The following is a 17932-nucleotide window of genomic DNA, read 5'->3' as shown; positions in this document are numbered from 1 at the left end:
TTTGGGTGAGTTGGGAGGGTAGTTTGGGGTTTTTCTATTCAAAGAGGTTTCATGGTTATTCACAGCAGGTTATCTCCCATTGCAGAATCAGCGACAACTGGATAGGGACGACACGGCTAGGGTACACTCCTCGTGTGAAGCATAAGAACCACAAACAAGATGGGTGATATACCATATATCGTGCTGACATGGAATGTTAACGGCCTGGGAAGTAAGATTAAGAGGAGATTAGTAACAGATATATTAAACGTCTCAAGCCTGACGTAGTACCCCTACAAGAGACCCATCTCCGAGGTACCAGTTGTGCATTCCTAGGAAGAGCGGCATACACTACACTTGCAATATAGATGATTATCTCTCCGGAATAGATATGCCCACCCTCCAAACAGAAGACACAAAGGCTCTGGATGAGGATATTTCCTTAGAAGAAGTCACTGCTGCCATTGCTAAGCAGAAGTCGGGGAAAACCGCAGGGCCAAACAGACTATCTGGGGAATTCTTTAAACAACACAGTAGTATTCTGCCCCAAGCCTCCTCATCCTGTTTTTAGCAGCAAAAGAAGAGGGAGCACTCCTCCCAGACCTCTGTCAAGCCACAGTTGTGGTCATACCAAAACCGGGTAAGACCCCGGGTAGCTGTGGCTCTTACCGCCCAATCTCACTCCTTAATGTTGAGACCAAGATATTGGCCTCTATATTGGCCGCATGCCTTTTGACGGTCATATCTTCCCTGGTACATAAGGGCCAGTCGGACTTCACGCCCAAATGCGCTACGTGTTTCAATCCCTGCAGACTAGCAAATTGGCTATACACGACTTTAGGAAATGCGGGCCCTCATCTGCTACTATCACTCGAAGCCGAAAAGGCATTCGACACAGTACACTGGCCCTTTATGCTGTGGGTCCTCTTCAAATTGGGCTTTGGGCACAACTTCCGAGTGTGGATTGATATCCTATACACTAATCCCAGGGCTAGAGTACGAGTGAATGGCGTTAAATCGTCTGAGTTTCCCATCCAAAGGGGGACTAGGCAGGGATGTCCGCTATCCCCCTTGCTTTTTTCGCTTGTTCTAGAACCCCTCGCATGCCTGATTGGAACACACCCAGACCTCACATGGTTCCGGGACACCGCGGGTCAGCTGCCAGATGAACGTATCTCACTCTACGCAGATGACATTCTACTGTATATAACTAACCCAGATAACACCCCCCAACTATTTTGACTGTAACCGAAGAATACCGTAGGCAGGTGGGATATAAGATTAACTGGGGAAAGTCAGTCCTTTACCCAATAGCAGGCTGCGTTGACATGCAGTCTATTCCGGCGTGTCTCCCGGTGGCGGAGGAAGGCTTTAAGTATTTGGGACTATACATCTCCATAAGTATGGCAAGCTGCCTCTCCCATAACATTCAACGAGTCTTAGAGGACTTCAGGAACAATGTGGTTCGATGGCGGCGCCTCTCTCTGACACTGCTCGGTAGGGCGGCCATGTTTAAAATGATCACCCTGCCCAAGTTACTGTATGTTCTCAAAAACAGATACTATAAAATACCGGAGGCAATCTTCAATAAAATAAACTCCGAGCTGCGCACTCTGCTGTGGTACGGAGGACACCCGCGGGTATCGCTCCAAATGCTGCAACTTAGCCTATACAACGGAGGAATTGCTCTCCAAGATATCCGGGCATATTATAGAGCGACACACCTAGTGATTCTTAACGAATGGGGACATGCGCCGCAGGACCACCCCACATACGCCCTAGAGAGACTCCAATTTAACAAACGCTCACACCTTCACTACATCTATGGGGGCCAAGAGATTAGAAGCCTCCTACCAGCAACGCAGAGAGTGATAGAGGCATGGAGGGGGGCCGAACGAGAGATGCCCTGGGACAAATGACTAACAAAATCCACACCATTATGGGAGGGTAGACGCCTGCCTGAGGTTTAAGAGGTGGGATGCTATAGGCATCACTACCTTGGAAGACATAACGCGGCGGGGCGCATTGATGACGTTTACAGACCTGCTGACAGAATATAGTCTGACGGATACTCAACACTACAAATGTGTTCAGTTCCGACATGCATGGCTGGCGCAGAAACCGTTTTTTGCGGAGCTCTCGGAATATGCCCCGCTAGAGGGTCAGCTATTGCTGGAAGAGATACAGGAGAAAGCAGTCTCCTGGACCTACACAACTCTCATAAATAATATGCCTGACAGACTAGGGACACTCCAGGGCAAGTGGGAAGAGCTTCTAGGTCCACTAGAAAATATGGACTGGGAGATGGCCCTGATGCACCCCAGAGAGGTGGCGATTAAGCTCAGACTCCAGTTATTCCAGTTCAAAATCCTCCATAGGGTATACTATGACAGGGCGAAACTGCATGCGATGGGCAGGGCAGAGATGCCGGAGTGTCTGCGATTCAACACAGAAAGTGGCTCCTTTACTCAAACGTTATGGGATTGCCAGGTAATATATCGATACTGGACGTGGATCGTGCAAGAACTAAACAATGTATTACACGTACAAATCCCGATGAACCCCAAATATGTTCTGTTGGGCATAAACCCAGACGTTGACATTTCTAGACATCAACTTTTACTTAGCAACCTGGGTCTTATAGTGGCTAAAAGGGATATAGCTAAGCACTGGGGGAGACCCGAGCACCCCACATTGAAGGAGTGGCAGACTGGTATAGATATGTATATGGGTGCTGACAAAACAGTATATAAAGCGAGGCGATGCCCGCGGGCAATTTGGAAAATCTGGCAACCATGGCTGAGCTACTACAACCTAGAAATGGAGGACGACGAGAGGGAGGCAATAGCCAACACCTGAAACAGGGCAGGGGTGGGGGGTTCGCTCTCCTAAGTCCATACTTAACTAACCGATCTGTGAGATATCCCATACCGGGGGGGGGGGGGGGGGGGAGTACCACCGAAATTGTACTCTTGCTACTTCTGAATCTTTATCATATGTAAACCTTGTCACATGTAACAGATATACGCTGACCGAGATGTATCTGCTGAATTGTTTTGATGTTGTATTAAAAAACAATAAACATATTTATATAAAAAAAGAAAAGAATACACCTCAAAACCCCACTTCCAAGCAATTTTTGCCACGGGGCGACATAAACATTAATAAAAAGCTTAGGGCTCAATGGGGAGCCCTGAGAAACTCTGCATTTGAATTTATGAGGATGAGATCTAAAAGTGCTCAGTTGACCTGTATACGATCTATTCTTCAAAAAGGAACCCAGCCATTGAAGAGCTTTCGAATGTAGGCCTATATGAAAAAGTCTTTTGATCAGCAGACTATGTGAGACTGTGTTGAAAGCTGTTGAAAGGTCAAGTAAGATCAGAGCAGCAGGCTTTCCCTTATCAACTACTAGCCTGATGTCACCCAACATAGCTAACAATGTAGAGACTGTGCTAGGGCAGTCCATTACCTTGCTGAGTTTTTATGCTCTGCCCCATCCCTCCAAGAAGGAAGAACTGCTCCACTGTCTAAATCCTTAGAGGGCCTTTAGTCTCTATAAGGGACCAGAGAATACAGATAGGATGATCAGCTGTTAATTAGTTTCTCTGGAGCTAAAAAGGGCAAAGCTGTGCAAATTGGATCCATCTCCCTGTGGATTATCAAGAGCTGTTATGGACTGGCTAAAGAGCAACCCCCAAGAACGATTGCATGCTCATTCCACCAGAGCGAAAGCTGCTACGACTGCTCTAGTGAGCGTTCATTATGCTGGTTCTGGGAAAATGCTAGGCAGCTACGTGGGCGTCTCTTCTCACTTTTACAAACCAAGACAACCAAGTCAGGTGGGATGAGTACTTCTTCCGTTCTGTCCTGCAGGATGTCCTGGTCTAAGCCATTCCCTAGACACACCACTTAGGGCGGTACAGCTTTTGTATCTATTCTCAAGTTGAGGAATGTGTGGTTAGAAGTCTGTATCAGAACGGTGATGCCTTTTCTGTTAGAGACTCTATAACCAGATTCCTCGCTGACCTTCCCATCCTCCGCATTCTGTGGAATGCCCTCATTTAGTCTAATAAGATTTAAAAAATTATAAACTTACACACTGGCATACACTGATTTTGAAGGCTCTACGTCCTATGGCATGGACATGGATCAAAAAGAAACAGCCACCATGTGCAGAGGTCGCGCATATATTCCTTCAATTCCATAGGTCATCATTTAAACAATTGGGATCTGCAAACGTTTACATCTACAGAATAATGGAGTTAGAGCTAAATCATTGACTTTATCAGAGGAGGGCCAAGATATATACATAGTCATAATTATGTTATGTATATATAATTAGAGCCAATAAGTTAAGTGTAGAGGATAATTATGCATGAAACTCTTCATTTGCGGTACATTTCCATATGTACTTCTCATGAGGTTTGAAAATCTCTGAGTTGGAACTATTTGCATATCATAGGAGGGACCAAAAAGTTTATATATTGGGGGATGGAATAGCAATGCAAGTTAAGAAAACTGTTCTAATTAATTACGGTGATGAATTACAGTGCACGTTTTTTCAATGCCTCTTCACTAAAGACAAATCAGACGAATGCTCATTACTCTTTTCCTATCCCTTCCCTTTCTAGCCAACATTCTATAATACGTTTGAATTAATAATGTGTTTTGTTTTTGATTGCCTAGTAAAGATCCCTTTCCATTTTACAATAGTTTAATTCTGCAGTTTGGAATAATGTATCTTGTCCTTTAACTGGAAAGAATACTCCTTGCGCCTCTCTACACTAACTAGTACTGAAGAGTTAGGAATACAAAATTATTCGGCTATGCATGTCTACTGGAAGCAAATTGCCCTCTCTCTTTATTCAGTGGCAGGGTAATTTACTATTTAAAATTTCAGTCCTCCCAAATGTTGATAAAGGGTCATATCTACTGTATGTGTACTGCAGTGAGATAGTTTCCCTTAGCCCTTTTAATTATTCTTTGTAAAATTCTAAGCTGATTTATATTCTTTAAAAACAATATGCTGAAAGTTTCCCGACCTGCTTTGGAAAATAAAGATTCACACTTGTAGCCATAGCTCTACAGTTGTTGTCGTTTTTGGAAGTTACAGTTTCCTTTATCACCTGAAAGCATTGTGTTACCTATGTGTTCTGTTGCTACTGAGTCGAAGAAGTGTAGCTGAAGTTAATGGAACAGCTGGTATGATTTACTGCTGGTCAAAGGATTGTTCTCTGGCAATAGTGAGATTGTTTGGCTTTATGTGTTCCTAGATTTACTTTGAAGTGGCTAACTTACACTACCATAGTTTTCTTAGTAAATGCTATGTTTGGAGGTGGTATATAACTACTTTCCATCTTTACCTGGCTGTGTCGAAGCTCACCAGATCCATTCACATGCTTGTTCTATGACTGCCATATTTTTTGTATGGACAAGTTTAAATAAATGTAAAAAAACATAATGTTAGTATTATAACTATGCATGGTAAATGTTCTTTTACATTTTTACAGTTTGAAAATCTTGGCAGTATATTAAAGTTACCTGGGAAAAAGACATTTAACAACATGGATCGAGATTTTTTGGAAAAAAGAAAGAAAGATTTAAATTCCTATTTACAGGTAAGTGCATTCGTTCAGTAGTTTTCCATGAAATTAAAATATGTTCGTATTGGTTACGCTCTCAAAGTGTGTACAACAGTCAAATCATATGCTAACAATTTACTAATTATCTTAAATACCTTTCCAATATTTGCAACTGTGTTTGCCACTAGATAGAATCAATAATTTACCAACTATGTAGATAGTATCACTAAGGCTAAAATTGTGGACTATTGTATCAGTAAAATTGAAGATATAAAGTGATGGAAGCCAAATTGCACCTAGGTCTAATCATTCCAATTAAATTCACAATTCCTATAAAGGCAGATACACATCTCGCTTGGTATATAGCAACGTAATGTTAACTAAAATGCAATTTCTTACAGTTTTGATTAAACAGAATAGTCAATCTCATCAAAATATCTTTAATTCTGAAAGGTCCTGTCTTTTTCAGTATTTTTCAACTAGTAGGTGTCTCCTGAATTCTACCATCTTCCCCATAGACCTGAGGCTTTAATCTGTGCCGCACCTGCAGGAAGCAGATGTTGGTTACGGACCCACACAATGCCAAATTTGATGTTTCGGATGTAAATATGATCTGAAGTCATGCGACAAATGCTCTCCGATTCATCGGAACACCATTGGGGAACGAGAGGCACTTCTATATGCACAAGAAATTAAACTGATTATAATCCAAGTCTTGGGCCTTTTCTGATCCAAGACCGTCCCAATCACAGTCCAAGACAAAGTTGAAAGGCAAATGTCACCACAAGCACAAAGATTCACACCGCATGTTTTGCCTGTGACGTGCAGGCATCCTTAATGGATTTGCCTTATGATGCCTCCAGGTTTTTTGAAGAAAAGGCTGTCTCTGTTTTGGATCACTTCAAAGATAATCAGTCTATTTACTCCTTGGGTTGGTTGTATCTGGCCTTCCGGTTTCATTAGCAGCACCAGAAATTCAGGGGCTAATCAAGGGGCCATGTCCATTGCCAGAGGTAGTCATTACAACCTGTACAACCCAGGTGCCTTCTTGTGGCTCCTGGGTACAAGGTAGTGGTCAGGGGCTTTGTCATCCCCATCTGGCAACGGTCCTTTTCCTCTTCTCCCCTACTTTGACTGCCACTGTTCCAGGCTGTTACCTCCTCTATTGCTCATCTGTGGTTGGTAGGGGACAGTATACGATTTGTCTGTCCGTCTGGTGTGCAGTTTCCTCAGACTGAGAGTCTTGAGGCTTGTTCGGAATGTTTACACCCTCATCTTTCTGTTTATCCATCCCTCACCTTCCAGTGTGGTTCAGAATTTGGAATATCATGATTCCATTCTCTCACAAGAAGTACATATAGTGCTTAGCAAAGGAGTAGTAGAGAGATCCTCGAGGTGGAGATGGGCATGCTACTCCAGGTACTTCTTGGTGCCCAAGAAGAATGGCTGGCTGATACCAACCATAGATGTTGTTCGGTTTCTGAATACCTTCCTTCAGAAGGACCAATTGAATATGCTGATCAGACCATCAGGATTTGATGTCCTTGAACTTGCAAGATGTGTAGTTCAGTGCATCTCTCCTGCATTCCCTCTGCTTTGTTGTGGAGTTATGATTCCAATTCGCCGCACTGGCCACAGCCTCCCCATGGCCACAGGTGTTCACGAAGGTGATGTCAATGGTGGTGGCCCATGTTTGCAAGTCGGAGATGCACATATTCCGTTACCTCAGTGACTCACTGTTAAAGGCAGGCTTGCCACAATCAGTCATGGAGCAACTGTATTTGATAATCCCATTGCTGTCTTCCCTGTGGTGTTCTGTCAATGTTCTGAAATCTCACCTTTTGCCACTGTCGAGGATTTCCATATTAGGGGCTGTTCTGGATTCAATGACTATCAAAGTCTTTCAGCTCCCCAATGCGAGATATTCAGCATATGATCCTGTTTCAGGCTCATTCCTAGGTTTTAGTCTGGATGCTTCTGAGGCTTCTTGGTCTCAAGGCCATGTGCAAACTGCTAGTGCCCCATGCTCATTGACACATGCTTGATCCACAGTGGTATCTTTGCCTTCAATGGGTTCAGCACTTGGGGTGTCTCCCAGACAACAACTGTGTTTTGGACGAGGCAGCCTGGGATCTTTAATGGTGGAATAGGAATATCAACCTGACCTGCGGCCGACCATTCTCCCTTCCATATCTGAAACCTCACAGTGGTGACAGATGCCGTCTAAGGGCTGTGGAGGTCACTATAGTCTCCAGAGGCATGGCATCTATCTTCTGGAGCTGCATGCTATAAGTCTGGCTCTCAAGGTCTTCTTGTTGTACATCAGAGGCAGTCCTGTGGAAGGAAGTGCAGGTTTAGCTATCCATGAGTGGTGTCTTTGCCAAAGAGGATCGCCCTGAGGGCCTTCGGGCTCCTTCCCCTTGAGTCAAGGTTACCACGTTTGATTTGGCTCGTGGTGTTTCGATACAGGCACCTGCCAGGCTGCTTTGTGGTCTTCTGCCCTCACCTTCCCCAGACACTAGTGCATTGACTGGGAGGAACATTTTGCCCTCTCAGTCCTGCAGGACTTATTGGTGCAAAGTCCACTCTTCAGATCCACCTCCTCTGAGAGGGGTACTGCTTTGATATGTATTAAAAAGTTGAATAATCTGTGATTAAGTCTCCATCAGAAGAATAAGTTACTTACCTTTGTTAACGTTCTTTCTGATGGTTATTTGTACATGCAGATTCCTCACCTTTGCGTAGTCACAAGTGCCAGACCTTTCCATGGGTCTCCTGTTATAGTTGGTGATGTGCTGCTCAGTATTAACATTGGGTACCACTTCGACGATGACATCACTAAAGCCATGCTAGGCGCATCGAGTCCCTGGCATGAATCCTTTTTTCTCTGCCCTTCGATGCGGGTCTGGAGCAGCTACCCATGGAGCATTTGACAAAAAATATTAGATTTTTGAAAAATTTGCAGTGCTAGGTAGCATACAACCACCTAAGAAGTCATGCTTAAAGCCCTGTTACTGTTGTCATTAACGGATTCCATTTCAGACCCGCACAAGGTCAGCTTGTGGTGATTAGGGCCTAATCACCACTCCATGGATTGATTTAAAAGACCCATGATTAGAAGAGTTGCAAGCAAACATCCATCAGGGTTGCATGTCAGGAAAAAACCTGCATCTTTCTTAGCTGCGCCCTGATTGTGTTGGACCTACACCTTACTTTTATGCTGCACTTACTGAAGAAACCAGCCACCTGCCAAGGATGTGAATCGGAATAGATATGCTCTTTTTACCAAGAACAGAAGTCAAGCTACCTCCCAATTCATAGCTGTTGTTACGGGTCAGAACTGTCACATGTGATGTACTGCAAAGTCATTACTATGTTGTATCCTTTCTATCCCTTACCTGCATCCAACATTGTGAACTCATTGGTTTAGTTCATCTGTGGTTGGATAAGGGCAAATTCCTGGAGGCGCAACGATTTGTACAAGGCAGTGGATGGGCACACTGTCCCTCCTTAATTCCTCGCCCTAGTATTTTTTCATCTTCATTATACAGAATACGCATGTTCTTCTTGCTCTTATGCCTTCCTATACTAAGTGCACCATTCTTACTTGATAATTCCTTTGCCATTTTAAATGCTACACCTTTAAGCTTGGATCACTGTTTGGTTTGTCCTAATATATCTCCATTCATGCTTCTCACTATCACAAACGTACAACTGCTGAAAATGTGTTTTTACATGTTTTTTTAGTTTTTTATTGGTTTCTTCTTTCTTTTACATGTAACAAACCTTCCCGGCTTTTGTCTTCAGTAAATTTGTGTTTGCACTTCCTTATCTGTATCTTTCCTCTCCTCTGCCTGTTTTTTAAAGAACAACTGAGTCAGGCACCTTTTCTCTGAAACGTCTACTTCAAACTTTAGCTCTTTCTCATCTCAGTTGTTGTTCATCCCTGTTTGTTGGTCTGTCCAAATACGCTACTACTTCATTTCAAATTATTCCTCATTCTGTGTGTATTGATTGTGTTCTTTCAAATACAATTTACACCTCACCTTTATTAAATTAACTCATTCGGTTGCTGTTGTCATTTTCTGTTTCACTCTGTATTTTTCTCCTACATGTATTCAGTACCTGGCCACACATGATGTATGTTCTCTTATTTCTTACTATTTTTGATTCCATATTTAGGTCTCTTTCTTCATTTACCTTGTTTGTGCTTACTCTTTATCCCATATCGATCATCAGTTTATATTGTTTGTTTCTGGCAGGCAAACTGTGGGATCAGCTTGCTCTGCCTCTTACCTACTTCTGTGGCCATTTTTTGTAAAAGGGCCTAAAAGAACTCCTAATTGTATTTTTGCCATTTTGTTTATAATTTAAAACTCACACTTTTATCTGCGAGGCATGCTGTATTTAGGTATGGACTTGAAGCTCCACCCATCTTTTCAATTGGCTCCTGTTACTGTCATTTCTAAATTATTGCTTTTGATTCATGAATAGGCTTAATAGTCCCTCCTTTCTACATTTGCAACCTCCTGTGAGGACTGGCCCTTTTACTATAACTGAATGCAGTTACCGCATTCAGTTATAGAAAGGTTCCACACTGATGGCCTGTAGTCTTCTGAAGGAAGGTGGTTCTCATATTTGGGGATAAAGAGTTCCTCGTTTTGGGGGCGCTAGAGGGCGCGCAAGCAGAATGGCCGCACTCCTGTGAGGCTCCTGCAGCCTGGATCAGGAATCCTACATATATCCTGTTGTTCCCGACTGACGGACCGACAATAACCGCTGGGCTGTACTCCTACTGGCCCCCTGCAGCTCCGGTCTGAGTCTGGTGGTCGTGGAGCCGATTGTGGCGAAGATAGAGGCAGCTGAAGCGAGACCGCGACCCGTGCGCTAGCTGAGCGCGGCCGCGGCTGGGCGGCTGGTCTACGCGAGTCCGCGGCGCGCCACGAGGAAGGTGGGCCCCGCGGCGAAATTCTTCAGTGCACTCCCCCCTCTGCCCTCGGAGAGCGGATTGACCCTCCTGCCTGGGGATTGCTGTGACGCCGGAGTAAGTGTCCTGTGGCGGGGCCCCCCCCCCCTTGATCCTGGGTCCTGCGAGGTCCGGAGCTCCTGCCGAGCGCTGCAGCACTCCCCCCATCGACTTGTGGTGACCCCGTCTGGCCCCCCACCCCTTCGCCTCGGACGGCCCAGAGGAAGGCTCGGATCCCTGCTGTGCGGGCCTCCCCCGGGTCCTCTGCACATTTCCGTGCGTGGAGTCTTGTGCCGATGAGGCGCGAGGTGGCGGCTTCGGCGGATCTGAGTGTCCCCCTGGAGCGGATGGCGATCGCTTGCTGACCTGTGAGTACCGGCGTGGGGACTATTGGTGGAGCTCTGGTCCCTGTGGAGTACTGTTTAGGCCATCTGCCGCCCTGGACCTTCATCTGGGCCGTGATACGACAGTCAAGTGCGTGAGGCGGCTGCCTGACAAGCCCTGGGTGACACAACCGTGTGGTTCCTATCGTGTGGGGCGTCCTAATACCTGTGTCTGTCCCTTGCATGTACGGCGACGAAGTGACTGCGGACTGCGGCGGTGACTGCTCTCTCGCTGTTGCAGAGCGTTGAGGACGGCGGCTGTCCGTTTCGGTGGCCTTGAGGTGCTATCTCCCTGCCGGTCCTTGCCTTAGGTGATCTGGCTGGGCCCTGTAACTGTGCAACAGTCGGCTGCTTATCGTGAGGTGTTTGCTGGCGGACTGTGACTGACCGGTGTGCTCCGCGTCTCCCCCCCCGGGGGCCAAGAAGGGACTGCGGGGCGCGCCTGACTCTGGGGGCCCGGCCGACCCCCCAGCGACTGCCGCTGGGCCGGGCTCGCCGCCGCTGGACATGCAACAGCTGATGCAGGAGATGAGACAGGGCTTCGCTACTGTAGTCGACAAAGTAGATCGCATCTCTTCCCGAATGGATGCTTTTGCACAGAAACTGGACGTTCATGAAGAACGTATCACCGAGGCTGAAAGACGGATCTCCGACAATGATGATGCCGTTGCTTCACATACCTCTCAACTCTCAAGAATGGATAATGTATTGAGAGTTATCGCAGCTAAAAACGAGGAGTTGGAGGCTCGCGGCCGACGTAATAACATTCGCGTGGTGGGGGTTCCGGAGTCCACCAACACAGGGCGCATGGAAGATTATGTGGAGAAGATTCTCCTGGCCTCCGTGGGTCCATTCTTCACAGACCTTGAGGCGTCCATAATAGGTGCCGGCCCGCAGCACCTCATATGGGGGGGGGATTTCAACACCACTCTTGATCCGCAGATGGATAGATCCCACCCTGCTCCCCATCACTTCACCAAATCCCGCAGAGCGCTGCTGGCGATACTTGCAGAACACCACTTGTTTGATGCATGGCGGCACCTCCACGCTACTTCACAGGAGGGTACGCACACCACGGCTCAGGCGAAATCGTGGGCGCGGCTCGACTACATCCTCTTGGCGCCGCGTTTTCTGGCAGCACTCGACCGGGCGGCTCACCTCCCTCGCACCTTCTCTGACCACGCGCCGGTCAGAGTCACTCTGCGGGCTCCTGACCTTGGCCCTCCGAAGACGGCCTGGCGTCTACAGCCCACGATGCTGTTGGACGAACTGTTTCAGGAAGAACTGCGCGAAGAATGTCTTGACTTTTTCCGTCGCAATAAAGATTCGGTGGCAGATGTCGCGACCATCTGGGATGCATTTAAGGTAACGCTACGGGGCATGTGCATAGCCAAAGGGTCGGGTGTACTGAAGAGCTTGCTGGCGCGTCTTCGCCTCTTGGAGGCGGACTTGGGGACGCTTGAGACATCGCTGGCTGCCAATCCCGATGATGCCACGCTTGCGAGCATCCGCGAAAAGATTACTGAGTACACGGAGGAAGCCGCTAGAGAGGTGAAATTCAGAGGCAAGCACTGGGTTGCTCGCCGCTATGGCGAAGGTGAGAGGCCGGGTAAGGCTTTGGCGGCGACAGTGCGCCTGATGCGCCCTTCTAATACCATCGTGGAGCTCTTGGGGGAGGATGGCGTGCTGTACAGAGACACCACACAGATCCTTAATAGGTTCGTCGCGCACTACCACCGGCTTTACTCGTCTGCCCGAGCCGGAGCCCTCCACTTGCAGGACTACTTAGGGGATGTCTCGCTTGGCTGGCTTAGCCCTACGCAACAGGAGTTTCTTAGCACCCCTTTCCAGCTGGACGAGGTGCGAGAGGCTATCATGCACATGCGGTCGGGTAAGACTGCGGGGCTTGACGGGATACCCATTGAATTTTATAAGACCTATATCGACTTTATGGCGCCTGTCCTGAGAGAAGTTTATGAAGATGCTCTGGAGGTCGGCTCCCTGCCCCCATCCATGCGTATGGCCCTCATCACATCCCTGCTTAAACCAGGTAAAGCAGCTAATGACGTTGATTCTTACCGGCCTCTCTCTCTGCTAAATTGTGATGTGAAAATATTAGCTAAGCTCATAGCAACTCGCATTAATCTCTTGCTCCCCAACTTGATCTTGCCTGACCAAGCTGGTTTTGTGCCCGGCCGGGCGACGTCCCATAACCTGCGCACGTTCTTTTCCATTCTGAACTCGGTGCATGATGACCTTCCTATGGCCGCGGTCTTCCTTAATGCCACCAAGGCCTTCGACTCCCTGGAATGGGATTATACGTTCCAAGTGCTAGAGCGAATGGGGTTCCCCAGTATATTCATTTCCTGGATTAAACTACTATACACTGGCCCTAGAGCCAAAGTGTTGGTGAATGGTCGGCTATCTGCTCCTTTTTCCATTTCCAGAGGCACCAGGCAGGGGTGCCCACTATCGCCTCTGCTGTTTGCTCTTGCTATGGAGCCCCTGGCAGCAAGATTGCGGCAACATCATAAAGACAAGGGGTTACGATGCTTTCAGAGACAGATATTGGTGTCTATGTATGCGGACGATATTACCCTCTATATACGGGACCCTGTGGCCAATCTAAATACGATCCTCAGGGAGTTTATCCGTTTTGGTGAGATTTCTGGGATCAAGATAAACTGGGGCAAGTCTTGTCTGTTCCCTTTAACGCCTTCAACCGAGCGTTTCGAAATGGATTTCCCCCTCACCTGGTGTGAGGGCGACTTTAAATACCTGGGCATACGCGTTGAAAAAAGCAGGGAGGAACTCATGCGGGCTAATTACGGTACGGCGATTATGCGCATTGCGGAGCATGTGACGCGCTGGAACTCCCTTCCTCTTTCTATGGCGGGCAGATCGTCTTTGATCAAAATGGTGATACTGCCACAATTGCTGTATCTATTCCTGAATATTCCCTTCCATCCGGGCGCCTTTTTTTTCGGCAGTTGCGCACTGAGCTTATTAGACTCGTGTGGGGTGGCAGGGCGCCTCGGCTGAGATGGGAGACTCTAATAAAGCCGTACAATCAGGGTGGTTTTGGCATCCCCGACCTTGAACTGTACTATTATGCAGCTCAGGCGCATTTCGCTTTCTTCTGGATAAGACAGCCCAGATATATGCCCCAACTCGCGGCTGAACATTGGCTGGCACACCCGGTCCCCGTAGAGGGCGCGTTGTTTATCCCGGTGACAGGTAGAGATAAAACGCCCTCAGCTTTGCTCAGTACGGTGTCCGCGTGGACGTACTTGACTGCTAGGGTGGGCCTGGATTTCCTCTACACGCCACTCTTGCCCCTGGCTTATCACCCCAGTATGCCCTTACTGCAGGAGGCGGGGTTCCACAAGTTACTGCACAACATTCGCGTCTCGACATGGGGGGAGCTGTTCCATAATGGCACTTTTCGATCGATGGACGACTTGTATGCAGGCATACAGCCCTCTCCACTCGATGTCTTCCTGTACCTCCGGCTCCGACAAGGGATGAGGGCGCTTATGCCTGACTTTCCACAGGAACCTTCGCCCATGGAACCGTTGAACCGCATCCTGCGCGACGACGTCCCGACCAAACTTGTTTCTAAAATATACCGTTCGGTGCACTCCTCCATGCCGGCGCCTTCTCTGGCAGCGCATGTTAAATGGGACCAAGAGCTACCTGCCCCGCTCACGGACAAACAGTGGGAATTCTGTCTGTTGCAGACGGAACGCATCTCCGCTAGCAGTCGATTCAGGATAATACATTACAAGTATGTCCACAGACTGTACTGTACCCCTGCGCGACTTTGCCGCTTTCAGCTTCGGGATAATGACCGATGTGACAGATGCCAGGCCCCCAGGGTGGATTTTTTGCACCTTGCATGGGAATGCGCAGCAGTACACCGTTTCTGGTGTCAAGTATGCGAAGCACTTTCCAAAATGATCGACTCTGTAGTGGAGCCCTCTCCCCTCCTTGCTCTGCTGGGGTATGTAGAGCCCATACGCGCGGGGTACCGCAGGTTTGTCGCGCTTGCCTTCCTCATTGCTAAAAGACGGGTTGCTTGTCGATGGGGTAGGGGTAGAGCCCCGAAGTTCAAGGACTGGATTCGTGACCTTGCCTACTGTCAAGAACAGATTAGCACTTATTCTGAACTGTTGCCAACAACGTCCCGTCCCGCGGACATATGGGCTCCACTGCGGTGCTACCTAGCGGCTGCATCGCCTGATGCCCCCGATGGGGCGCCGGAGTAGGATGGACTGCACGGTGCTGGCCACCGCCCCCCCCCCGCTCCCCCCCTCGCATTTGCCTACGGGGAAGCCCGCCGGGCTGCTGACTGCGGCGGATAGGTGTGTTCCCCCCCCCCCCCCCCCTTGCAAAGCGAGTCCTGTATGAATGAGAAAGAGAGTGGGGTGGACGGGCGGATGGAGAGCGGAGTGGTCCCGCTCGACGTGTACTTCCTTGATGCCTCGTTTTTTTTTTGAGCAACTGTTGCTTCACTTCTTTGATTGGTCCCTAATGTTCGCGATGTCGGTGACGGACTACCCATTTGTTTGTCTTTGCTCTTCCCTCCTCAGCTGCACAATGTACGTTGTGATAATGTTCCATTATAATGACCTCGCACACAACTAGGAAATGTAACACATATATACTATGACGCGGCCGGCCCTTTAGGGTTGTTGGCGAACCGCTGTGTATACCTACACTCTTCTGACTAACATACCACGCTGCCGGCCCGACGAGGTTGTAGGCACCACGCCGTGTATCGACACTATCTGCTGAATAAAGGTTTTTGAAAACTTAAAAAAAAAAAAAAAAAAAAAAGAGTTCCTCGTTTCCTTATCAGATTCTAAGTTAGACAAAATGTCGAAGGTCGATGTAACAGTCCGCCGGCCTGCCTTAATGGATAAAGATGTAAACAATTTTATCCTTTCTATTTTTTGTCATTCTTTTTATTGATGACAAAATGTATTATAATACAATCGCTATTCATTTAGATGCGCACAGAGATTGAGACATATTCCATAAACATTATCACTTCACATAGTTTCTTATTTCACCCACTTCACACCTCCTATCTTTCAGTGCTACTCACTACCTAAAGGGGAGGAGGATCTGGCGAGAGGGGGCGTACAAATGTTCCCTCTGTACACGTTCCACTTGTTCCATATTCGTGTTCATTTCTTAGGACAGCCCGAGATGCGTACACTGTTTTTTCTGTTATCATACACAAGTCCATATCTTTCTTCCAAGCATTCACAGTTGGTTCCTCCTTCGCCCCCCCATGCTTTTGCTATATTACGCTTGACCACTACCATTCCTAACGTTGCCCATGTTCTTTCTTTACTACCTAGATCTGTAGGTTCACAGATGTTTAGGAGGCATCTTTTGACCTCTGGTGGCATCTTTGTTCCAAGTACTTCATTCATACAGCGGAGCACCCCTTCCCAATATCTTTTAATGTGTACACATCCCAGAGTATGTGGATAAATGTACCCTCCAGGTTACACTGCCTCTCACACATGGGATCCTCCCTGTATCCCATTTAGACCAGCGCGGGGCCCGAGAGATCTGTTCTGTGTAATGTTTTAAGTTGTATCAGCCTTAGTCTTGAAGAAATTGCCACCTCTTTTGGGGAGGCCAGGGCCTCCTGCCTATCTTCCTCCTCTACATCTGTAATATCGTTTTCCCAATTCCTATGAAGTTGCAAGAGGGGGTCAGGGACATTATTAACTAGTTTCTGATAGGTCAGGGAGATAGCTTTTTTGGGCATATAGTCATCGAATATTCTATCCTTTAGTGGAGAGGATTCCGGGGGAGCTTCTCCCTTGGGGATGATTGCCTGCAGAACAATATTATCCTTAATAACTTATACAACAAACATAAATATGTACCCACTCATTGGCCTACGAAGTTGACTGCTGCACTTTGACAGGATTTTAATCTCACTCTGACAGTGTTGGTTGCTTTTGACCCCCATCTGAAATATTAAGACTTCCCGGCTCAAATTAGGATAAGGAACGTACAACAAATAGTTTGCTAAGTTCAGAGTCTTTGGCATTATAGAAAAGTTAAGAATTTTTATTTTTCATTGGATCATTTGCCGACTATAAACATTTAGTACGTTGTCACTTTCTGTAGGAAAGTAGTATCTGCTTTCATGGTCACTACCACTTTTTGCTGGTGTCATTATGTTTTCTGACAAGTCTGACTGGAATCCTGCTAACCAGGACCCCAGTCTCTGTGCTTCTTCCCTAAATTGGACATGGTGAGTACTTGGGTATACTCCAGATTGGCTGCTTGGTTACCCTTGTAAGTCCCTAGTATATGGTTCTAAGGTACCCAGGGCATAGGTACACCAGGGGTCTCCCATGTACTGAAGCATGTATTATGCCACCCACGAGAGACCACTCAAATTTGACTCCAGGCCTGCCAATGCTAGCACCACTTACTACAGATAACAGTTTCACTATATCTGAGGTCACTACACTTAAAACCTATAAGTCACTCCTAAGGCAGGCCTTTCAATCTTGAAGACAAGGTGCTGGGTCGTAAGTGGGAGGGTGCCCCTGCATGAGATGGGTTCCCCTGCAACCTTCGGAGTCCATTCTGCCGAGTTGTAAGTGCATCAGCCATTATGACATATAGAGTGGCCATACGTCATTATGCGATGACCAGCTCTAAACTGGCTGTAACGAACCCTGTCATGTTTGTTATCAAACATGTTGGAATCATATATCCACACCGTAAACGATATGGGGGTATGAATCCATGCACTGTAAAGCTCCTCTGGGAGGCCCTCAGTGCTCCCTGGTGCCAGTCTTCCAAAACCGGAGAGCAAGCTGGGGCTGCTGCCGACCAGAGAGACGTTTCTGCCATCCTGCTGCTGAGCCAAGCTCGAGCAGGGGAAGGCAGAACAGTAGATATTCTGTTACAGGGAGGTGTGACCACCTCCCAGACAGGGTTTAGTGTATTGGGGCAGGGTGGGGACACTTCCCAGTGCC

General features: G+C 47.4%; 1 protein-coding gene across 14 annotated transcripts in view; it reads left to right on the top strand.

Annotated features, from left to right (window-relative positions):
• SNX13 (sorting nexin 13) overlaps nt 1-17932 on the top strand; it is a 558687-nt gene that overhangs the window by 407121 nt on the left and 133634 nt on the right. For all 14 annotated transcript variants that reach the window (XM_085630906.1, XM_085630899.1, XM_085630907.1 and 11 more), the window contains one exon: nt 5493-5600. In XM_085630906.1, the coding sequence (XP_085487032.1) occupies nt 5493-5600 (108 nt within the window). The remainder of the gene's footprint in view (nt 1-5492; nt 5601-17932) is intronic.

Source organism: Triturus cristatus, chromosome 10 (assembly GCF_964204655.1).
Source record: "Triturus cristatus chromosome 10, aTriCri1.1, whole genome shotgun sequence".
Lineage (NCBI taxonomy): Eukaryota > Metazoa > Chordata > Amphibia > Caudata > Salamandridae > Triturus > Triturus cristatus.
Note: the sequence above shows the minus strand (reverse complement) of the source record. Positions and strands in the feature narration are given on the sequence as shown.